This window comes from Atractosteus spatula, chromosome 13, assembly GCF_055471065.1.
Source record: "Atractosteus spatula isolate fAtrSpa1 chromosome 13, fAtrSpa1.hap1, whole genome shotgun sequence".
Lineage (NCBI taxonomy): Eukaryota > Metazoa > Chordata > Actinopteri > Semionotiformes > Lepisosteidae > Atractosteus > Atractosteus spatula.
The window spans coordinates 38,906,766-38,927,865 of NC_142718.1; the positions used below are offsets into that span (position 1 = coordinate 38,906,766).

General features: G+C 38.0%; 2 protein-coding genes across 2 annotated transcripts in view; both read left to right on the forward strand.

The window, feature by feature from the left end:
- The window catches only part of slc12a8 (solute carrier family 12 member 8), a 30,494-nt gene extending 24,743 nt beyond the window's left edge, over positions 1 to 5,751 (forward strand). Inside the window, exons 10-14 of the mRNA XM_088930328.1 lie at positions 347 to 1,058; positions 2,049 to 2,146; positions 2,661 to 2,778; positions 3,869 to 3,929; positions 4,841 to 5,751. Of these exons, the coding sequence (XP_088786454.1) occupies positions 347 to 1,058; positions 2,049 to 2,146; positions 2,661 to 2,778; positions 3,869 to 3,929; positions 4,841 to 5,006 (1,155 nt within the window). The 3' untranslated portion in view covers positions 5,007 to 5,751. The remainder of the gene's footprint in view (positions 1 to 346; positions 1,059 to 2,048; positions 2,147 to 2,660; positions 2,779 to 3,868; positions 3,930 to 4,840) is intronic.
- Positions 5,752 to 7,188: 1,437 nt separating this feature from the next.
- heg1 (heart development protein with EGF-like domains 1) overlaps positions 7,189 to 21,100 on the forward strand; it is a 29,417-nt gene continuing 15,505 nt past the window's right edge. The window contains exon 1 of the mRNA XM_088930329.1: positions 7,189 to 7,656. Coding sequence (XP_088786455.1) covers positions 7,359 to 7,656 — 298 coding nt within the window. The 5' untranslated portion in view covers positions 7,189 to 7,358. The remainder of the gene's footprint in view (positions 7,657 to 21,100) is intronic.

Sequence of the window (21,100 nt, forward strand, 5' to 3'; positions counted from 1 at the left end):
ACCAAATTTGCCTTTCAAGCACAGCATGTCTCTCCCTTGCCAGTGGCAGTGTCTGACCTCTGCTTGTTGTAATAAAGTTTGTAGACGGCTCCTGCAGAATCAAAGCCGCACAACAAAGGCAGGAAAAGGGTTTTAGGCCAGCCCAGGTTAAGCTGGAACAACGCCAGCGAGTAACTAGGAATTCAGCCTCGGCTTAATGAATCAAGGAGCACATTTGTGAGCTAATAACGACATCTTGTTAGGGTGTGCCTCTGTTTGTAGTTCTGTGTTACAAATTATGATACAGCGACGGGGAATGTGATGTTTTTATGTCTTTGATCATGATCTTGTGTTTGTGCTTCAACAGAGAGGTCCTAATAAAACCCCAGTGGCAGCCATATGTTTAACGAGCTTCATCACCATGGCCTTCATCTTCATTGGCCAGGTTAACATCCTGGCTCCCATAGTTACAATAAACTTCATGCTCACTTACAGCTTCATAGACTATTCCTACTTCAGTGTGTCAATGAGTTACAAACTTCAGATGAAGCTGAGGAAGCCCCTGCCCCCCGAAGGCTCTGCTCACAATTCCAGTAAGCCTTTAATTCTCACCAAGCATTCCCGATATGGAACAGATGACATAGTGAAGACCCAGAGAAATGGAACATTGCTGGAGTTCACTAAGGACATGGACCAGATATTTCAGTCCCCCGGCCCAGCTACGGAAAAAGCAGAGAAAGAGAAGGAAAGTGCTGTGAGCCACAGAGGCAAATTCAGGAAATCAAGAAAGCCTGCCAAGCAAATGCTGATGGATAGCTTTCAGTTAGAATTCAACAGCTCCAAGACCGCGGATCAGGAAAACGGCGAAGCCTCAGGCACAGAAGTGCTACATGCTGGAGGATGGAGTGAAGCAGCAAGTAACCTTCAGGGGCGACGGGGTTCAGCGGAGGAGGGGTTTCAGATGGGTGACCCACACATGACTGATCTGCACCTTCACCTGAACGGTGAAAAACAGGAATCACCTCATCAACAGCTGCCCTCCACAGAGCTCAGGAGTTCACAGGAACAAAGCTTGGAAGGTACATAAAATGCGTTAACATCCAGGGTAGTGTTTTGTTTTTAGGGTTTTAGTGAAGGTATTGCGCTTTTAACACAAGTGCATTGTTATTGGTATTCCTACTGTTACTTAAGGCTGCCGGTTCAAATCCCGCGGCCGGCAGAGGAATCCTACTCCGTTGGGCCCCTGAGCAAGGCCCTTCACCCCAGCTGCTCCAGGGGCGCTGTACAATGGCAGACCCCACGCTCTGACCCCAAGCTTCTCTCTCTGTCTGTGTGTCTGTGTCTCATGGAGAGCAAGTTGGGGTATGCGAAAAGATGAATTCCTAATGCAACAAATTGTATATGGCTAATAAAGTGATCTTATCTTATTAGGAACAAAAATGATCTGTAGTGTGTGGTGCAAAGTTTTGATTTAGTTCCGAGTTCAGATCCCATTGTCCACTCCCTTAAAAAGGTAACCCAATGGTTATCAAAATCTATATCAGAAAATAGTTATCACCCAAGTGAGTCACTTCGGATACACTTGTCAGTCAGGTGATAATAATCATATCTAATGTAGGCAAAAATGGTGCATGTAAAATGAAGGACTTTTTCGCCACTGTGTTCAAAAAATTTTGTCTCGCCAATTGAAATAAAATCTTGCCTTTGGCCACAGCTTCTCCAAGATGTGTAAAACATTCCTGACACCCTTGCAGCAGTCCGATCAAGTGAGAAAAGAGGCTCGCTTATTAAAGCAAAAATCCTTGAAATTTCTTTGTGCAGAATTCACACGTTAAAATGCTGGTCTGAGATGCTTATAGAAAATAATATACTGGAGTGCTCCATTGTTACAAATTAAAAACAGTTTAGGTGAATTTCTCCTCTGTGACATCCTGCAATTCTCATCATTGCATTCAGAATCAAGCATACTGGCAAGCCCTGAAACCCTGTTCAACTGTTATTGTTCAAATATGTAGTGTTCAGGACATAATTGAACTTCATGTTAATGACTTCTAATCTTTCTTCAACAGGTTTAACTGAAAAACAAAAACTTCAGGGGTCTGAAATTCAACAACTGCCAGCCTCTCTTCACACAAGACTCTGTAACCACTGGGTTTCCCTTATTGGTGTAAGTCGAGGAGTGAGAGGAATGCAAAAAGACACCTTTGCTTTTGTATTAATGAAGCAGATATGATGCCCACTAGTTTAGAAATGCCTGTAAACACACAGGTCCTCCAGGACTGGTCTTCCTTAATAGAAAATGTTCTTTGAAGTTCTACAAACCTTCCTAACATAGCAAAGAATGTATCATGTGCATGGGAGTCACGGGGCAGACTGGCCAGATTTCACAAATCTTCTAGGGCGAGGCGTAGATGTATCTCTGATATAAGTTATATTATGTTCTAGGAATTTTCACAAATAATAAGAAGACACTTTTAAAATAACCTCTGATGAGCTCTCCCTACAGTGGCAACGCAAAAGTGGGATGGCAGGAAATGTCCTTACATCCGTTTTTAGTCTGCCTGTCCTGGTGAATGTCTATAAAATCGTATTTCTTCAACATATTTATATAAAGTTTTTGGGTCTATCTGAACATAAATATTTTAACTTGTCTTTCATAACAACTAACATTCTCTTTTCAGGCAATATGCTCAGTTGCGATCATGTTTGTAATACAGTGGATCTATGCTATTGCAAACATTGCTATGGCAACTGTCCTTTATTTCTACATTGGCCAAGCAAATCCAGGTCTGCCAACAGGTAAATATATAAAGAAATATGTTGCACTTTTTAATCCATGGGCCATACATTGAGTGTTTGTATTTAAAATCAATTGATATTGTCACCAATAACAGATAATTTCAGCAGGAACAGATTTAAGATAGTAATTTTAAATCTGTTTATTTCACTGAATAATATCACCAATCTGCTGAGTTTTATAAGGAGAGTACTGACGTGAGTTCAACTGGTGCTTATTTCAATGACTTTCTTCAATCTCCATTTCCATAAAGTCACCATTGGTGTTCACCATGACCCAATTTTGGGTCCCTTTGTGATGCCACAAATACATACTGTCTTTTCAAATAGATGTGATGTCTTTCCTTTTTTTGCACTAAGTATATTAATTTTTTACTTTTTAAAGCCAAAATATGTCCTATTACTTACTAAGGCACTTTTGCATTTAACAAATATTTTGGTGCTAATAAGTGCTAATGCTTGTATTTAGTGTATTTAGTGAAATATGACTATGCTTTTCAGTACAAAATTAATATTCCACAAGTGTGACATGTTAGTGTTTTCTGAAATATTAGAAGATTGTCTTGCATATTTACTTTGTAATTTAAGATGGATCAAAATATCATGAGTGTAAAAAGATCAGATTGAGTTGGAATAATTCCAAAACAAAGTCTCTTTTTAGATGCCAAAGAAATAGGCTTTTTCTGAATGCGACCTTTATAAGCTTCTCTAAAACAACTTTGAGACATTCCTGCATGTTTTAGCATAGGCATTATACCACCAAGCAGCTGTTGCGCTTGGAATGCTCTTCCCATATTTTGCAGCACTCAGTGATACAGTATCTCTCTTCACAATGTCACAGTTCACAGTCTGATTTACACAATCTGATTTCTGTAACACGAAGAAGACTTGAGTGTAAAAAATCTATTATTTTAAATGTTGAGCTTGTGCATATAAATAATTGTTAAATTGTATAAAATATTATTAATCTTAGTCTTTGAATATGTTTGATATTTAAACTATCTAGCTAAAAATATGGAATGCAAAGCTGGCAGTAAATTGTTAATTTGTTCACGTTATTTAAATCTAAAAGAATTCTGCTTTGTCTCAACAGGAGTATCTGCTAACTTTAGTTTCTTCAAATGGCTACAATCTTCTCTGAAGACTATGGGCAGGTGTGTTAGCCACAAAGTTATTTACTTGTACTGTGGATAAATGTCTGCTGTAGCTCTGGTCCAGCATTTTCTGCTGAATCACCAAAAGCAGAAAGCATTGTACCGATGTGTGGTATAAATCTAGTCCGTAATGCCTTTTAGGATACTCTTAAAGTTGCACAAGTCTTAATTCAAAGGGCAATAGCAAAACATATTATAATGCTTCAGGTGATATTTGTCCAGCTCAAAGTGCAACTGACTGAAGTACAACACACGATCTAGTTAGGGTGACCCTGCTAGCATTCCAAAGCACATGGCTCTCTGTGACCTAGTAGTTCAGATCAGTGTAACACTGTTGGTCCTCTGGCATGGCCTGTGGCTTTCCTCAAAAGAGAGCCAGGAGGGAAGAGGGCTGGAGACTAAGCTCTCTTCACACTTCATTAGTTTGTGAAAGCTGGGCTGAGGCAAGCTGACAGGCCATTGAAAGGAAAGCTGGCCATGTGGACCTCAGTCCTAGTGAAGGTTGCCAGTTGCTTTTGTTTTGACAAGTGGTTACACCAGCACTGTATGGAAGAAGACCAGATGCAACCAGTCTGATTTTACTTTTGTTTGACATCTTTGGAGAGTGCAACTCCTTGTCTAATCAGTTAACTGTTGGGAATGGTTAATATGAGGCAAAACAATCTTTATCTAACGTTATTTTACATCTGGGGGGGGGAATAAAACACCCATATAAAGACCTTGTTGATAGCTGTATCTGTTAACATAGCATACAGTAAATACAGTAGATTAAGGAACGCACCAGGAAATCAATGCAGAGAGAGGCAAGTAACTGTATCATGGGTGTTTACAATTCCAATGTGTAGTGTCTCTGCGGGCTCAGTAATTCTTTGTTAATCCAGAGAGTCCTGGGTGTGCTCTTCTGCTTTCAGGCGGGGACCAGCCCCACAGGATCAGATTGTTGTGACTCCCTCATTTGCAGCTGTTGGCATGGAGACTCAGCAGCTGACTGAAGAGAATGCAGACTTCGCCTCACGCGACCGCTACCACCATTCTTCCATCATCACTGGAGAAGAATTAACTCGCCAGCTCCAATAAGAAAGGACCAGTCAGCCTGTCTCTCTCTCTCTCTGTACCGGCAACATCCCTTATTTTTACACCGGTGGACACTTAAAAATAATCGCCAATTTTGTGGATAAACATGAAAGATTGTGTTATTTCTGCTGGGAAGGTTATATTTGTTATTTGGTGCAGAATAAAATGACAACTTTTTCCGCACAATATAGCTTATATCACAATAGACCTGTAAAGCCATTTTCATGATAAATTAAGAATATCTGCTTAAAACTGGCTTGTGGATAATAATTTGGGCCTAATTAGTTCACCTTGCCTGAAAGATTCATGAACTCTCATGTAATCTGCCTTTATATTATGAGAGTAAGATGTTTAATTCCGTCATTGCAACTTTAAGCCACAAACTTTCCAGAAATGTTTTCACTCCCTTGGTGACCAGCACTGAGAAATCCAAAATCCAGAAGGGAAAACAAATTGAGATAAAATTACACATTAGGCGTGTTTGCTTTCTCCTTATATAAGCAAACTCAAAGAACCTTTGTGGGAAAGGGCTGTCCTTATTAAAATTGCCTCCCTGTATAAAAGTTTCAGAAGAGTAAAAATACCAGTGCATTCCCTTTGTCGGAGTCAACTGGTCTAATGCAAAATTCGCCCTTCTTTCGGCCCATGTGTACAGCATTGCTCAAACTTTGGACATCAGAATGAGCAGCTGTTTGTGTCTACAGAACTTGATTAGAAATAAAGTCGAATATTGCTGCGCAACTGTTCAGTGGTTTCAGTTGATTTCTTGCGGGACAGAGAGGGCACGGCAGTTGCTCAGATTGATGCTGCACCTGTTCAGAAGCAGTTGTGCGCTCTTAATCCAAACGTGAAACTGTGAATTTTACTGGCATTACGTTTGCGTATTTTTGTTATGATGCAGTACGACTTTGTCCCTTGTGATGCTGGATAACTGAAGAATCATAATGCTTCTAAGTTTCACTCAGAAAGTAACGCTCCACATGTTTTCATGTGCAGATGTGTGTTGAAATGTCTGAAATGCATTAGTCATTTTTCTTTTTTCTGCTGAAGAGAGTTGGTCACTTGTACATCCTAGCAAAGCTTGAGAAAGTACAGTACAACATGGAGTAACTGAGAAGTGTTTTAGAATTAATTGACGATTTTCAGAAGTCATTTTTCTGGCCAAATGACAAATGTGTTGTTGATTTACGGCTATTGGCAAACGGGTTGTATTAATTTTAGTTTGGCTTAATGGAGCAGAAGCCTTGTAAACTGTTGAAGAAAGATTTAGCTACATAAATTAGCATTACAAGTGAATTGCAGTGGGCCCCTGTCAGTGTTCAGAATAAGGACAGAACAGAGTCTATTTACAGTTAAATGCTTAATGTTTTCTATTTATTAGTAATTAAGGGACACAAATTGTATGCATTCTGGAAACTGGTGTTTCAGTCGACTTAAAACCAAAATGATATTATTTTTTATTTACAGTTTTGTGTTTTTAGACATTTTATATGATTTAGCATTTATATGATTTAACTGGAATATTAAATATTTTTTCATTTGTCCCTTTCCTGAAGAAAAGCCTGTCTGTTCTGAAAGACAAAACTCTTATTTTTCGAGGTAAAGGAACTTCAGAATTTCTCTCCTTTCGAAGGTCATATTCTGAGTAAAATAGTATTTTGCGGGTAAGGTAAATTGTTGGTTTATGCCGACATGATTTGGGAAGGTGAAGAGACCCCTTTGTTAATGCCAAAATCTCGTTTACCGTGAACAATATTTGACATATGTTAAGTCTTGCATCTAATTTCCCCCAAATCGTCCTGCATAGACATTAAGATTTCCTTTGGTGTCTCAACACTCAAACTAAAATTAGTCTCCGTCCTCTAACTACAGAGTGTGAAAGAGACTAATCCGTTGTTTTAGTGGGGAAAAAAAAGAAAAAAACAATTTTATTCTGTGATTGAGAAGGAACTTCTTCATGAATTTCTAAAAAAAAAACATTGCATTTCTTAGTTTTGCGTGAATGCAAAAAACTCGCAACATTTGGTAATCACATGTTACAAAATGACAGCTATCGAGCTCACACACATACTGTAGGATATCCCGACCTCAGATGAAAAGTGCTGGTAGCTGCTATCACTAATGTCTGTAGGAGGAGTCAGCGTGTTCGGATGTAATTTGTGCTTCTGTTTCAGTCACAGCGGTCACTCTGAAATGAGGTACCGTTACTTGTTACAATGGAGTCAAAGGATTGGAGCTGGCCTCTTTAACTGAGGAACAGTCGAAATGGGACGTGATTTTAATGTTTGTCCTCCGCAATCTGAAGAATTATTTATTTGGGTTTAAATCTCTGCAACTGCCCTTCTCTTCAGCATCATGGCAACGTGCACTTTGATCAACGCAGCCACTCTCCTGGTGATGGTGCTGAGCGTTTTTAAATGTCTCTGTGCTGGATCGTATACCGCAAGCAGCGATGCAGACTGGATTACAACTGGGGAATCAACCGATTTTACTACCAATGTCACTGGTTTCGGAGAATCCACGGTTTTGCCTTCGGACGTGGGGAGCCCCACCACCGCTTCTCCTAGGCGCTACGAGTCCGCATCTCCCGAGAAGACGGATTCCTTCTCCGGCTCTCCAGAAGAGCGGCGGACGCTGGCTGGAGCCAGCACTGGTAAGGCAACTGTGCCAGCAATAGCCGACCTGCGGTGGATATCGAGAGTTGTTTACATAGGCTTAAATCCCACCCTGAAGTCATTGCTTTTGTTCCGAAAAAAGTGGACGAGTTAACTTGAAAGTTAAATATTGAACATTCCAGTGTATGTATCCCAAAGTCAGCGCGGCTTTCTACATGTTTAATCTTTGCGAGCCCAGTAGTAGCTACAAATAATAAGTACGGTGCTTCAGCAGCACAGAATCGCTAATATTTAAAGATTCGTGTGAATTAATATTTTGATATCCAGCCCTTTTGGCCTTGTTATTGACCTTACAACTTTTTGGACAGAGCTTTCCTGTACCAAATAATATATAATATAAATTTGATAGTTTTCAAGATTAAATGTTCAAGGTTAATGATAAGTTAACCAAGACCTTGTGCTTTTTGCTGAATCAAAGAATTAAATTGCCTGACTTTTGCTTAATTTCGCCAACAGTCTACTTCAGTCTTTTTTCTCGAGGCTATGTTCAGCTATTTAACTTGGCGCTTTGGTAGGTCTGAAATCTTGTCTTGTCTTAAGCAAACGTACACGGCAGTGTTTTATTACCAGAAGGCATTATATTATAGCTAAACATTGCTAGTGTTGCAAATCCCATTTCTACATGCCTTCCAAGAATTAAAATACATTAAAATTTTAATTCTATTAAAATTCTTTAATTCATTTTACCTGATTAATTGCTGATGCAGCATGAACCGTCGCACAAAAATAAAATCATGTCTAGTCACTAAAGCCCCTCCTGAAGTAAGAGTTGGTAAGAGTACACTGCTCTGTGTGTAACACAGGTGGATTTAAATATTGTTTCAGAAAAACAAACATTTTGTAGCGTATGCTGCTGTAAAAAAAGTACTGTAATTGTAAAAGGATGACCTTAGTTCACTCCCAGAAGGGAACATTCAGAATCTGCAGTATTCTTACATTCTAAACTCTAAATTAGTATTCTAGTGGGGCACTAGCCGTTTAAAGGAAATATTGAACAGAATTAGAGCCTTATTTTGACGACGGCTAAATAAGACTAGGCCTTTATGTTTGTGTGCTAAAATGTTTGAGCTAAATTACTACATTAAAAATTGTACTGCATGCGCTTGGTTATTCAGTGCATAATACAGTATATTTCTACAACCGGCAGTCAAAATAAAATTTGGAAGCTGTTTCTTAGGTAAAATTTTAAACCATATGTAGTCTTGTTCTTTACAGTGGAGATTCTTTTGTTATAAACTTTTTTAAGGTGAGATGTATAACTACATACGTTTAGATTGATCAAAAGGCCTCAGTACTATTCCTTTTTTTGTAGAAGGAATAACCAAGACCTTGTGCTTTTTATTAGCTTTATTAGCAAGTTACCCGTTTGTATATCACACACAATTATATTTATCCTATTGAAATCAAGGGTCACAATTTGAATGAAGTACAATAAAGCTTTTGAGAAAAAGTAGCCTAGATCAGAAAATGATTTATATTTACTGGACCATTGTAATAGAGCGATTCCTGTCTTCCATTTAGGCTTTGGCAGGACAATGATTATACTTAATGATTAACTCATTTTGGGCTGGAAACAGAAACAGGGAAATTTATTCTGGAGGTAATATTGTCCAGAGATGCAACCCAAAAAAAAAAATCAATCCTGAAATTGTTGCCAATTAAAACTCATCTCCTGTTCTTCTGAACTGCTGTGCAGGTAGTAGTCCTGGAAAAACTGTGAACTATATTTGGGCTGAGAGTCATTTCACTTTGCCACCCATGATCATGCAAGATATTTAACATCTTGACCTGCTGTATTGTGGTGATGCTGGCACATTATGGCTGCCACACATCACCTAGGCGGGAGCTGCACTTCACCAGTGGATTAAGTAGGTCTTCTCTCTTCCCTTCAACATAATAAAACAGTATAAGGCATCACAACTTATCAGAAGAAAGTGCAAAATAATTCCTCACACATCCTGTAATCTTATATTAAGGAAATTACTTACAATCCCATTTGTTCTTTCCCGAATGAAAAACAGTTCATTAAAATCATAAAGAATAAAGAAAGGATTGTGGTCTTTTTGAAAGTGTAATGCAGTGTATTTTGTAGGTACTGTATCTTGATGATTACATTATGCGTGCTAATGGACATTATTTTAGACAGCCGTAACATTGTGGTATCCCATTTTTTTCTGATGGGAAAAGAATGGTTTCACCAATAGTCAGTGCTGCTTCAAATCAGTATAATAGATTTCCTTTTAATCAGTTCTAAGCACCATGCCCATCAGTCTGTATTCTAGTGTCCTTTACAATTGACGTTCATTCATGACACCCTTCTCACTTTCTCATACATTTCAGCCTCTGCCAACATGTAATGTGTTCCAGAAAAGAACACAAATGTTTTCAAACACTTGCCAGCAGTTTTACACACTTGGTAGGTTTTCAGAGAAAATGGGAAAAGCAGACGGGATTATTAAGATAAAAACCCTTCCAATGTTAGTAATGGAAAAGAAACAGAGAGTCCTCTGCTACAGAGGGTGACATGTTAGGAAACACCACATCTAAGCTCAGCTTTAAGATTAATACGCCGGGGCTTAACAAATGAAATGTTTGCGGATCAAAGTCAAGTCGAAGTTGACTCGGAACAGATCATTCTAAAGCACTGCTGCTTTGTTTTTTGTTTTTCCAGGAAGTTCCCTAATGAATTCAAATGAAGTAACAAATTCCTCTTCATCCCCGATGGTATTTTATTCTGACTGTATTTTAAAAGGGTCAGTGGCGATTCCATTTCATCTGGACGGAGAGGAAATGATGCAGTTGTCCCTGACACTGTGATGTGAAAGTGCTCCTGCTGTCTCAAGTGAAGGGGTTGTGATGCAAATGTCACATGGCAGTCATCGTCACTGCGGGTCACACACAGGCCTCGTCAGTGTTTTCTGTACCTTAAACACATGATATACCTTTTGGCAAAGGCTGTGGAGCCCACAGGATGTCCCTCCCTTTTTAGTGTGTAGTAATTTTTATCCTCACATCAGAGCCTTTTACTGGTTGTTCCAGAACCTCTCTCTAATGGTCTCTAACATACTGTAGTATTCCAGTTTGCAGTGCTGCAGGTCAGCTGTTATGTACAGCACAACACAGAATGTCTCACTTGGCTAGGAGGTGAAGATTTTGGAAACCTGCTCTATGCAAACAGAGAGTACATCTTCACCATTTACCAGCTTGAATATTTTACCTTTGAGAGGCTAACTGCGAGTATGAGGCAATACAATTTCTAGAAACCTGCATATACTGTATGTACATAAGGTGGTTCCAAGTGTGGCGACCCAGTGATATAGAGATGTAGTGCTGAAAGGGGAAACCTTTAAAAAGCTGGTTTGTGGAGTTGTTACGTATGTAAGTTGTTGGGTCTCTTTTTTTGGCTAAAGCTGCTTTTCAACATAACGTTCTTTTCTCATTAATTTACAGAAGGATAGCCATGAAAGTCCTTTTAGGTATTTGGGAATGAACTACAGAGTTTTGAAAATGCCTTTCACAACCATCATTTTTATGTTATTTCTAGTATAGGCTTGATGTAGTGAAAAAAATTAGATTTTTAGTACTGTATACAGTATGTTTTTTCAGAATTTCAGTAATGTCTTTTAATATAGCAAACCTTAAGCATTCCTTGAACATATTTAACTTCTAAGGCAGCAAATATGGTTCTGACATTTCTGTTCCTGCTCATTTATGTGAAAGGAAAACCAATAGTTGCCATTTGGATGTTACCTCAGAATTTCAAATGAATTGAAAGCTGAGCTGCTGTATAGATTATCAAACAGCTTAAACAGGTAGGAGACGAGGAGAGCTGAATGTAAAGAAGAAACTGTCTTGTATAACTTTTTGTAAATTGAAATTTTGGTAATACTCCATTTTATAGTACCGTTAACACCCATATAATGACGAGTTATGTAATTCAATTCTAATTACAGTAAGACTATCAAAGTATTGGTAGTCATCCAGTTAAACTGATTTTCATAATATTGCTTAGTAACTACTAATTATATAATAGCCATAATTCTGTCAAATAAAATGCAGCTGCAGACTCTTTTCTCATATTGCCAAGTTATGTCAAAAAGATTTCAAGAGGGGTCAGAGACCAAATATTTATTTTTAAAGAATTTTAATATATTTTGACATTCAAAACTTTAATATATTTTAAAATTGCTGGATGTACGCATGTTATTTAAAATAATGAGTAATATAAATAATTCTATTAGTTATTAAGAACCAACTATTAAAAAAAATAAGGAACAAGTAATAGGTTTATTCAATGCTGAAAAGAGAAGAGTGAAAACACTAAAAAAATAATCTAGGTCTTTGTCTTTGGGACAAAAGACAAATCTGTATACCTACAGTAGCTGAAAGCTGTTCAGCTGTGACAAATGAAAATACTTCTTATCATTCTTATATGATTTCTTATTGCCATTCAGTTGTGGGATATTGCTTATCATTCTCGATTCACGTTACTGCTTCTTAAACCTTCGACAGAGGAGATGATAAACAAATCTTCGTAAAGCCCAAGCACCAATCTCCATGGCACAGGGAACAGAAGCTTTGGGCAATATCGAGGCCATCAATTCTTAACACATTCTTACATTTAAATGGTAGAGGTGTATGCTAGATGTTTGGACTACTACTTGATTATACAAAACCATGACCCTCTCTCGTAGTTCTAGTAGCTCCACCACTGAAAGGTTTCCCTCTGTCATCTCTGGGACTGTATCCTTCAGTCCTGCTTTTGAGCTCTGATTTAGTCTATTTCTGTCTTACTATAGATCAGCTTGTTTGCAGCCTTGTTCTGCATGTCCTGGCACTGGCCAACTCCAAACAGCAGCATCAAACAGCCAGTGTTCTGAGAGAGATTGCTTTCAGCACTGCTTCATTCTGCATGCACCACTGAAACAGTCAGAAGAGACCACGTTGAGTCTGAAAACTTCATCGGCAGCCTAGGGGAGAAAGAATCCTACTCTTAATTCACACTAATTCACTTTACTCCAACCTCAAAAGGAAGGATCCTTGTCTGTCTGTTTTCATCACTGCGTGGCAGTGGTTTTAGTAGGGTGTTTGATCATGTTTTGGATGCTTTCTGTTGAGCTGATCTGGCAATAATCAAGGAGCACAACACTCGGGGATTATCTAATTCCTGCTATGTGTGCGAATTCTTAGGAAGTGGCAGAGCCTGTCTCTTTTAGCTGTGCAGTACTTAGAATATTAATTGTTAAATTGCGTCTTGTCATCCTTTTATTATCCTTTTCTTAATTATTGACAATTAGGGTTATGCAAAAAGTAGAATTCTTTCTCCCCTAGGCTGCCGATTAAGTTAGTCAGAAGAGATGACATCGAAGCTGAAAGTTTGTTACAATGGAGGTGTATTAATGAGAATGGACTGCCATTTTTACTAGCTCAACATTGGCCTCCTTGATGTCTCAGTGTGTCCCGCAGAGGTAGATCGATGAAAATCCCCTTCCCTGCTTCCTTCATCTTGTGAAAGCCAGGACACTCCACTCCACTCCACTGTTTACGCCCTCGATCATTTAAACCCTGTACTTGAAATAGTTCAATGCCAGCTGAAGGAAGTGTGCAACCTTGCTAGTGCTGAACACTGTGCTGGACCATTTCAAAGAGGGATTTGAGGTGCAATTTTCCTTCTCCCTCGGTGGAGCTGACATTGACGAGATGGACTTTGCTGGTGCTAACTGGACAAATGCAGCTGGGGAAAAATCCAGGAAATTGAAGCTGTGGCAACATGCGAGGGTTGATACTGCATGTGTTCCCCATGTGCTTGTTTTATCACAGATAGTATTCCTGCTGCAGCAGCTTCTGTTGTTTGATTTCATCTGTTAGCTTCTCTGTGACCATAGTTTGCTTAACTTTACCTTATGTAAACTGTGGTCTATGAATGTCATCTATGAACCACATACTGTCTGGCTGACAAGATCGAAGAAATGAGCTTATTTGCTCAAGGTCTCTCAAGGTTCATGTGCCTGTTTAATTGTCTGCTTTTAGTTTTTATGTTGAGCTTCTTACATGCTACATTACTTACTCTGCCTGATAGAAAGCAACCCTTGCCACCTTTCTGTTCCATTCAGACATGTGAAGTACAGTATTTAAAATCAGACAAGATACAAATTACATTGTCTGAGGCTCGACTGATACTGCAGATTCTGTACAGCTTAGTAACAGTTTCTAAAATACTGTGATGAACGGTCACTTCTCATATTCATCACTTAGTTTTCCACCTGCTTGTGTGTGTACAGTACATATCTATATACATGTGGATGTGTTTTTCTACTTTACTCGGCATTATCAAATGTTATCCTTGGTGTTTTAAGCTGTTAACCATTCCTTCGTTTTGTAAACCAAATATTTTTAAAAAGCTGCTCACAATATGTTTGATGGTGTGGTTTGTGTTTGAGCATAACTCTAACAGGACCAGGGTTCAGTGTTCAGACTCTGTCTGGGCCCACAGAAGGTGGCAGCTGGGCATTCATCCTTATTTCTAGTTAAGTGTGAATCATATCAGTAGCATTAAGAAAGGTGTAAAGGTGTCTGTCTACCGAGAGAATACGTAGAGCATAAAAAAGGTTAAAAAAGATATGATTCAGCCCATCTAGCCCACAAGTTAATTGGTGCAAGAATCTCATCCTAATTTCTTGAATGAAGCCAGTGTATTGTCTTCAACAGCATGTCTGGGTAGGTAAGATCCTCCTGTTTTAAATGCGTGGTTTTAAATGCACTTTTTACATTGTTTCCATGTGTGTCCTGCAAGCACAAATGTCCTTTGCAGCAATGTCCTCCTTAATACAGTACATGTGATAATGTCTTGCATTGAACTTAAAGATATTTTTTTTCATATACTATACATTGTGTTTGTGTCGCTTCTTATGTTCCTTAACTGGATTCCAAGGGAAATAAGTCTACATACCTAATATATAAAGTGTATTAACTTGAACTTTTAAATTATTTATGAATTTTGTAGAGCACTTTTGTATATTATTGTTAGACTGCTTAACTGATATGTTTATTCATGAGCTTTCCATTTAATACAATGTTTTGTCACACCATATAATTCATGATGACTTAAGAAAAAAAACTAAATTGGAAAAACATTTTTTGCGTGACGTTTGCTAAAAAGAGGCAAAACTATTTGCCTACTGTATGATGCGAGGTAACTTGCTCAGGATGTGAAATCAAGAGATAACACACATGTGCGGTATAATTTGGCGAGTAGTTCATCAGTTCCTGTTCAGAAGGCATGACAGAAATCATATTGTGTTCTTCCTGGAGCAAAGCTAAATGATCTGACCTGACAGAACCTTCGCCTGTCGTCAGAGACTAAAGCTGATTAAAAAACCGAACCCTGTCAAGCCTTGTTAATTTTCAAAACGGGTTGAAACAAAGGCTGAGCTTTAGAAACGTATCAATAAGATTTTATCACGGAGCTGCAAGAGGTCCTGCGACGTGCGCCTGTGTATGTGTAGCCCCATATTAGATCTTCTTAAAAAAAACATGATCGCTGTGGTTTGATGAGAGAGTTGTGAATTCAGTAAACGCGGCTGTTTCCTTTGTTATTTACACACAGTGTAAACTTTAAGTTAGGATCTAAGATGGGATAGAAATTCACCACGCTGGACCTAGCAAGAAATTATTTGAACCCACAATTCTTTTAACAGTTTTCTTTGTTTGGTTTATTATAACATTTAGATTTAATAAGACTTTGTTGTGTACTTTGTTTCCATCCATCATACACATACTTTTTATAAGAGTCCTCTTTTCTAGACTAGCAGTTGGTATTGTGTTTCAGACATTGGCTACTGTACGTGTGCTATACTGTGACATCATTTTCAAAGGATATTTTTTGTTCTTCGGTTTAGAGGAAAAATGCACCGTAAAAATAAGAATAATAAATATTAGTAGTTTTTTTTTCTTTTTTGTATTACTGTACAGTAGGTACTTTTCCCATACGGTTAGTGTTGATTTCAGCCAGCCTGAAAACATTCTGTAATTTTATAGTATAGTTAGAGCGTGTCACAGGGCAGCTGCCTGCTTCCAGTTGGCTTTCGTTTTATTAGTGATTTCCAACAAACCGTTGCCTTAATATTGACATATGAATATTTGTTTTTTTTAGGATTTTTTAAAGCAAAATAAAACAGAAAACTCTTGTTCATTTTGCATGCACAGAGCCCAGCAAGTCTGTATGAGGCCAAAATAAATACATAATTATACTGTTTTATACAGCATCTCTTGTGTGTTGTGTGTTTTGCTCCATAGAGGTAAATGTAATCATCAAAACAATTTCAGGCTTGCAGAGAAATGTGCTTTTAATGGCAGTATCCAAATATTCACTTAGAGACTCTCACCTCTTGTGTGCATGGGCAAGACTTTAATGTGCCAGTCATTTAAATTGAGAAGCACATTTTCTTGGTGCTTGGTGTTGCTCACAACAGAATTATGCAGCAGTAGGTTTTACAGTTTTTGTCCTCTGAACCTGATGTGCAGGCTCTGTACAAACAGAGGAAGTGGTTTTCCTCAAGCAACCTTTGCCACATTTTTTAATGTGTTACATCCGGCAAATGTCATGATTCTTGGTACAAGTGACTTTAGTTTTAATTTAAGAAGAAAAGGGTAGGTAAATTTCCTTCTTGTTGATGTGTAGATGTGTGTTACTGGCATTATGAACATTGTGTCTGTGAAGTGTCTCTGCCCTTTTTGGGAACATTCAGACACACTACAAAAACAATTCCCTGGGCAAATTGGTCTGTTTTCTTAATCTAATATAGAAACAGGTTTGTATAGACTGTAGGAAACATTTGGAGCTCATTTGTTTCCAGACAAAAGCTTTTAAAATTTAATTCATAGCGATTTGTCATTGCATGTTTTAATTAGACACAAATATTATTTGTGTTAGAGTTGCTTGTCTAAACTTCTGCTCCCTCGCTAATCTCAGTTTTAACCAAACAGAGACAGATGCCTTTGAAATACAGTGTAATACTTACAGTTTAGGTAGAAGCTGTCTCTTAGTCATACTGTACATTGTCTCTCAAAAATTTCCTGGAATGAATATGATATTTTATGGTAACTCCAGTTAAGTTTTTATAACACCATCTGATATACTGTAGGGTGAGCTATTTCCAATGTAGTCTTCAGTACCAGTTACTGTTGGTTCTTTTATTAGTATCTGCAGAAAACCACAGCTTTTGCGGATGGAAAACACAACATTTCAAACAACAAGTAATACTGGAAAAAATGTTTTGTTTGAAATGAAAAGATGCTGGAACTATAACTCTAGCAGGTTGCTCTTGATTTAAAACATGAGAGTATCTGTCCTGTCCGACAGGTCAGGGCTCTGATACCTGGATAAGCAGCCTTCTGCCAGTGGATGGATATACAGTATGCAGTTGACAGTATAAGGAGTCAGTCAAGGTTTCTAAATTGCTAGCAATGGGGCTGGTATGTGAATATCTTCAGCCTGAAGTGACAACTTCTGAAAATAATAAGGAACCCCAAAGTCAGTGTGGGCTTTAATGTTGCTTTTGAAGTCTCCCTCAAATACGTGCTAAGATAAAATACAGTAAATTATGCTACAAACCGATAGTTGCCTTCCAGCAGAACCCTACCTTATGGAAAACTTGCATTCTAATTGTAATTAAGGAGTTAGGGGGATGTTTTCTGGAAAACATCATCATAGTCGAGTTTTTCTATACAATTTTATATATTACTGTTAGTTGTTAGATATTTTTTAAGAGTGTTACAGTAGATAAATAATTTTTGTACATTTGTACAGTACACCTACTGTATTATGGGCAATTACTCTATTAAGCACCTAAGCATCTAAACTGAGGTGCCTATTTTCAGATCTTTCCTAAGACCTCTTGCCCGTTACTACTGTCAACACCTTGTTTTGATTATAGTAATCTCTTCTGATAGTTCTAAATCTGTCATTAACTGATAAGTGTTTTTTATTTGAAGTTCATGGTTGTGCTATGCTAAAGTGAGACTAAAGACTAAAGTTTTGCATGCTACCTTGTAATTGAGATTGACAGCCCTGTTTTATTGCTGTTTTGGACTCGGCTTTCTTGCCTCCACAATGTGCTTTTAAAAGGGATTTAGAGAGCATTAAAAAATATCCTGTCCCAAATTAATTAGATGTAGCCTCGTTTGTTAACAAAGGGTTTTTTTGTTTACATTCAGCACACAAAACTGTGTTCAAAGTACAGTTTATTTCATTGATTGTATATATATTTGGTATATGAATGAATAGATCTAAAATAAACTTCCATACCTTATATACTGAACAAATGACAAATCATTTGGTGAACTGCATGACTGTAGTTTCTGTTTAAGAGGCCTTATTCTAAAGGGTCTGATTGAACTTTCATAACTCCTAGGTTTTCATGATTACCTGATGACATTTAATTTGACATTTTAAATAAAATGCTTGTGGAAAAAGAAATGTTGCCTCTTTATTCCCTAAACAAGCATCGAATTACCATGTAAGCTTAGTGGATGTTGTGTGAAGTTGATCTTATTTTACACGGCTGACCAGTCTGAATATTTATTGTAATTCCATTGGGTACCCTGAGATTGCACCAGCTTTTGAACACTTGTATATGATCCCTAGGAAAGACCAGTCAGTAAATGAGACGGTGATCTATAGAATACCAACCAAACTGCCCACCACATTCACTGAAGGAGAGACTGAGGGTGAGGGATGAGCCTTTTTTCCTAAGGTCTGAGTGATGGTGTCTGCTGCAGTTTGAATTTTATCCATTATTACACCTAGCGAAAACCAAAGGATGTGTGGTCAACAGTGTCGTATGGATGTATCTCTGTGCTGACCAGAACAGTCTTGATGCCTGCCTGTCTCTTGATAGTTAGATTCAAACCTCCTTTGAATCGTGCTGGCTCAGGGCACACAGGAGCAGGTGGGTACAGTAGGTCGAACAGTGACTGTCATGGGCCAGCCTCCAAGTTGACAAAGTCAAAAGGTTATGTAAAATGACTTCTGTGGGCTCTGTGAACTTTAGTGAGCTCTATAGTGTTACTAGCATGCATATAAACATGCATAACTGTATAACGATCTGCAGATTCACAAAGTAGACCATCCCACCACCAGGTAGGCTACAGTCAAGACTGCAGTATATTTGTACACAATGCATTAGAGGCATGATATACTGGAAACCTTTTGATTTTGAAAGACTAGATTTTTAAAAAGATTTTGATCAAGAATTTTGATTCTAAAGAGATCAGTTTATTATATGCTGGAAGTTTTTTTAAAATGTATTGATTCCCAGGATAGGTTTCCACTTTTGTTGACTGGATTTCTGGGATTTGCCTAGCCTCTGCTTTATGAGCTGGAATGTGAGGAATAGGGAGGCTTGCAAGGAACCGAGCCTGAGCTCTTCCCCCCTGCAGTCTGTCTGGACACAGCGAACACATTGAGGTCTTTCTGATCAGTGGTCTCCTGTGGACTGCACCACCCAAAACAATTATGTTCACCAATCCATCTTTAATTTCGTTTTCCCCCGATGTGATTTTCTTTTTACTGTAAACCACAGCTCAGGCTGGTCTCATATCCATGTGCTTTGCAGCATCAGCTCCATCTCGGATTGAAAATCGTGTGCTTCAACACGCTAATAGCACAGTCTTTCATTGTTTCTATCGCTGTGAAAACTGTTCTCCTTCACAATAAAAACAGGAATTTTTCTAATAGCACCTTAACCACCTAAAGTAGCTATGCATTACAAAGCCAGATTCAAATAAGAAATAGTGCAAATTTTCATGTTATCGCCTACTTTACAAGTGTCACTGAAATGACATACTTCCGTTTTCTTCATTCCAGCACACCCTTCAGATTTTGATGTTAAAGAGAAACAAATGCAAGTGATTTTAAATTACTTTCAGTTCATTTAGCTGGTGATGGAAATGGTGAGCTGGACATGAGTGATGAATAATGGATGGAGATCCTGTGTAGTCTGTCATAAAGCCCTAGAACTACAGTATATATCCGTTGCAATCAGTATGTCTGTCATCCAAAATATATTGGTAACACTGGTGCACAGGCATTGTGCTGAATCTAGAGAGGGTTACCTCACTGTCTTATCTGTACAAATGTCATTTTACTGTAATTTAACCAAAACTGTAAACCTAATGACCTTGCACTGTTTTCTCTAAAAAGTTTAGATGACAGATTCTGAGACTGTAACTTTCTAAAAAATCAACTAACGCTGAACTATATTCTGGAATTACTTAAAGGACAAATCTAATGTGACTCAAGAACAAAATCAAATCACAAATCGCGAGGTAGATGATTACATTCTGGTTGCGTGGGTCTTGTTTTCCACCACAAGGGCACCCTGGATCGGGTGATGTGCAGTCATGGTGCTAATTCATTCTGTCATGCTGTTTTCAGGCTCTCTCTGCTGTTTGAGTGACATTCATACAGCATTTCTTTAAAAGAGTGGCAGGTAGTATATCATATATAATAATTTAATAAATGTTATGCTTTTCAATAAATTGAAAGAATGGATGAAGGGATTAGGTTCATGTTTATATTTTGTATTTTCTGTCAGAACAGTTATAACAAGGCACCTTGAAGACAATGTGCAGGGTAACGTAAAGCTGTTTATCATGGTAAACTGAAAGGAATTGTATTTAAATTCTCTTTAACAGATACAAGTGCAATTTGTTGGACACCGTTGACCTTTTGGAAAGGTGTCATTTTAGCCACTGGGTTCATTCTCTTTTGTTAAAGATCAAAATGACGAAGCAGGCTACCATCACAACGTACAGTATTTAAAAAACAGCATTTGTGCCATTTTGAAGGCGTGTTGGAGATAATCCTTCATGACTGATTTATTAAGACCTCAGGATTTTCAGGACTAAAACATTATCAGCAACAATAACAGCAGTGCCAAGGAATACAGTTCCTGTGTAAACTGTAACTCCACATCAAACATTTTCTGCCAAATGGTGAGAAGAATAAATTACACAGAAAACGGAGATGACGATTTTATTATTTGAATTTTAACAGTTTATGATACGGTTTTCATATCCATAGAAAGCATGGATACTCCTTAAATTACGTCTTAGTTTCAAAACACCCCTAATCTGTCCAATGATATATTTCTTTCCCGATACCACTGGTTTATTGTAAAAATTAATTAACTATAAACAAAGTGTCCATTTTTTTCTTTGCAAGAAGTAAGCCTCAGTCCTTGAAGCTGGAAGAAAAAATAAATCCTGCGGTCTGTTCATAGTGTGTGTCCAAAAGTAAACTTTTCAAAGGCTGCCCTTTGAAAGAAAATAGTAAACAAGCTCAAGGGAATTTAAATCTAACATGAATATGGGATTAAGCGCTAGTTACATGGAAAAATCTAACATATAATCCTTTGGTTC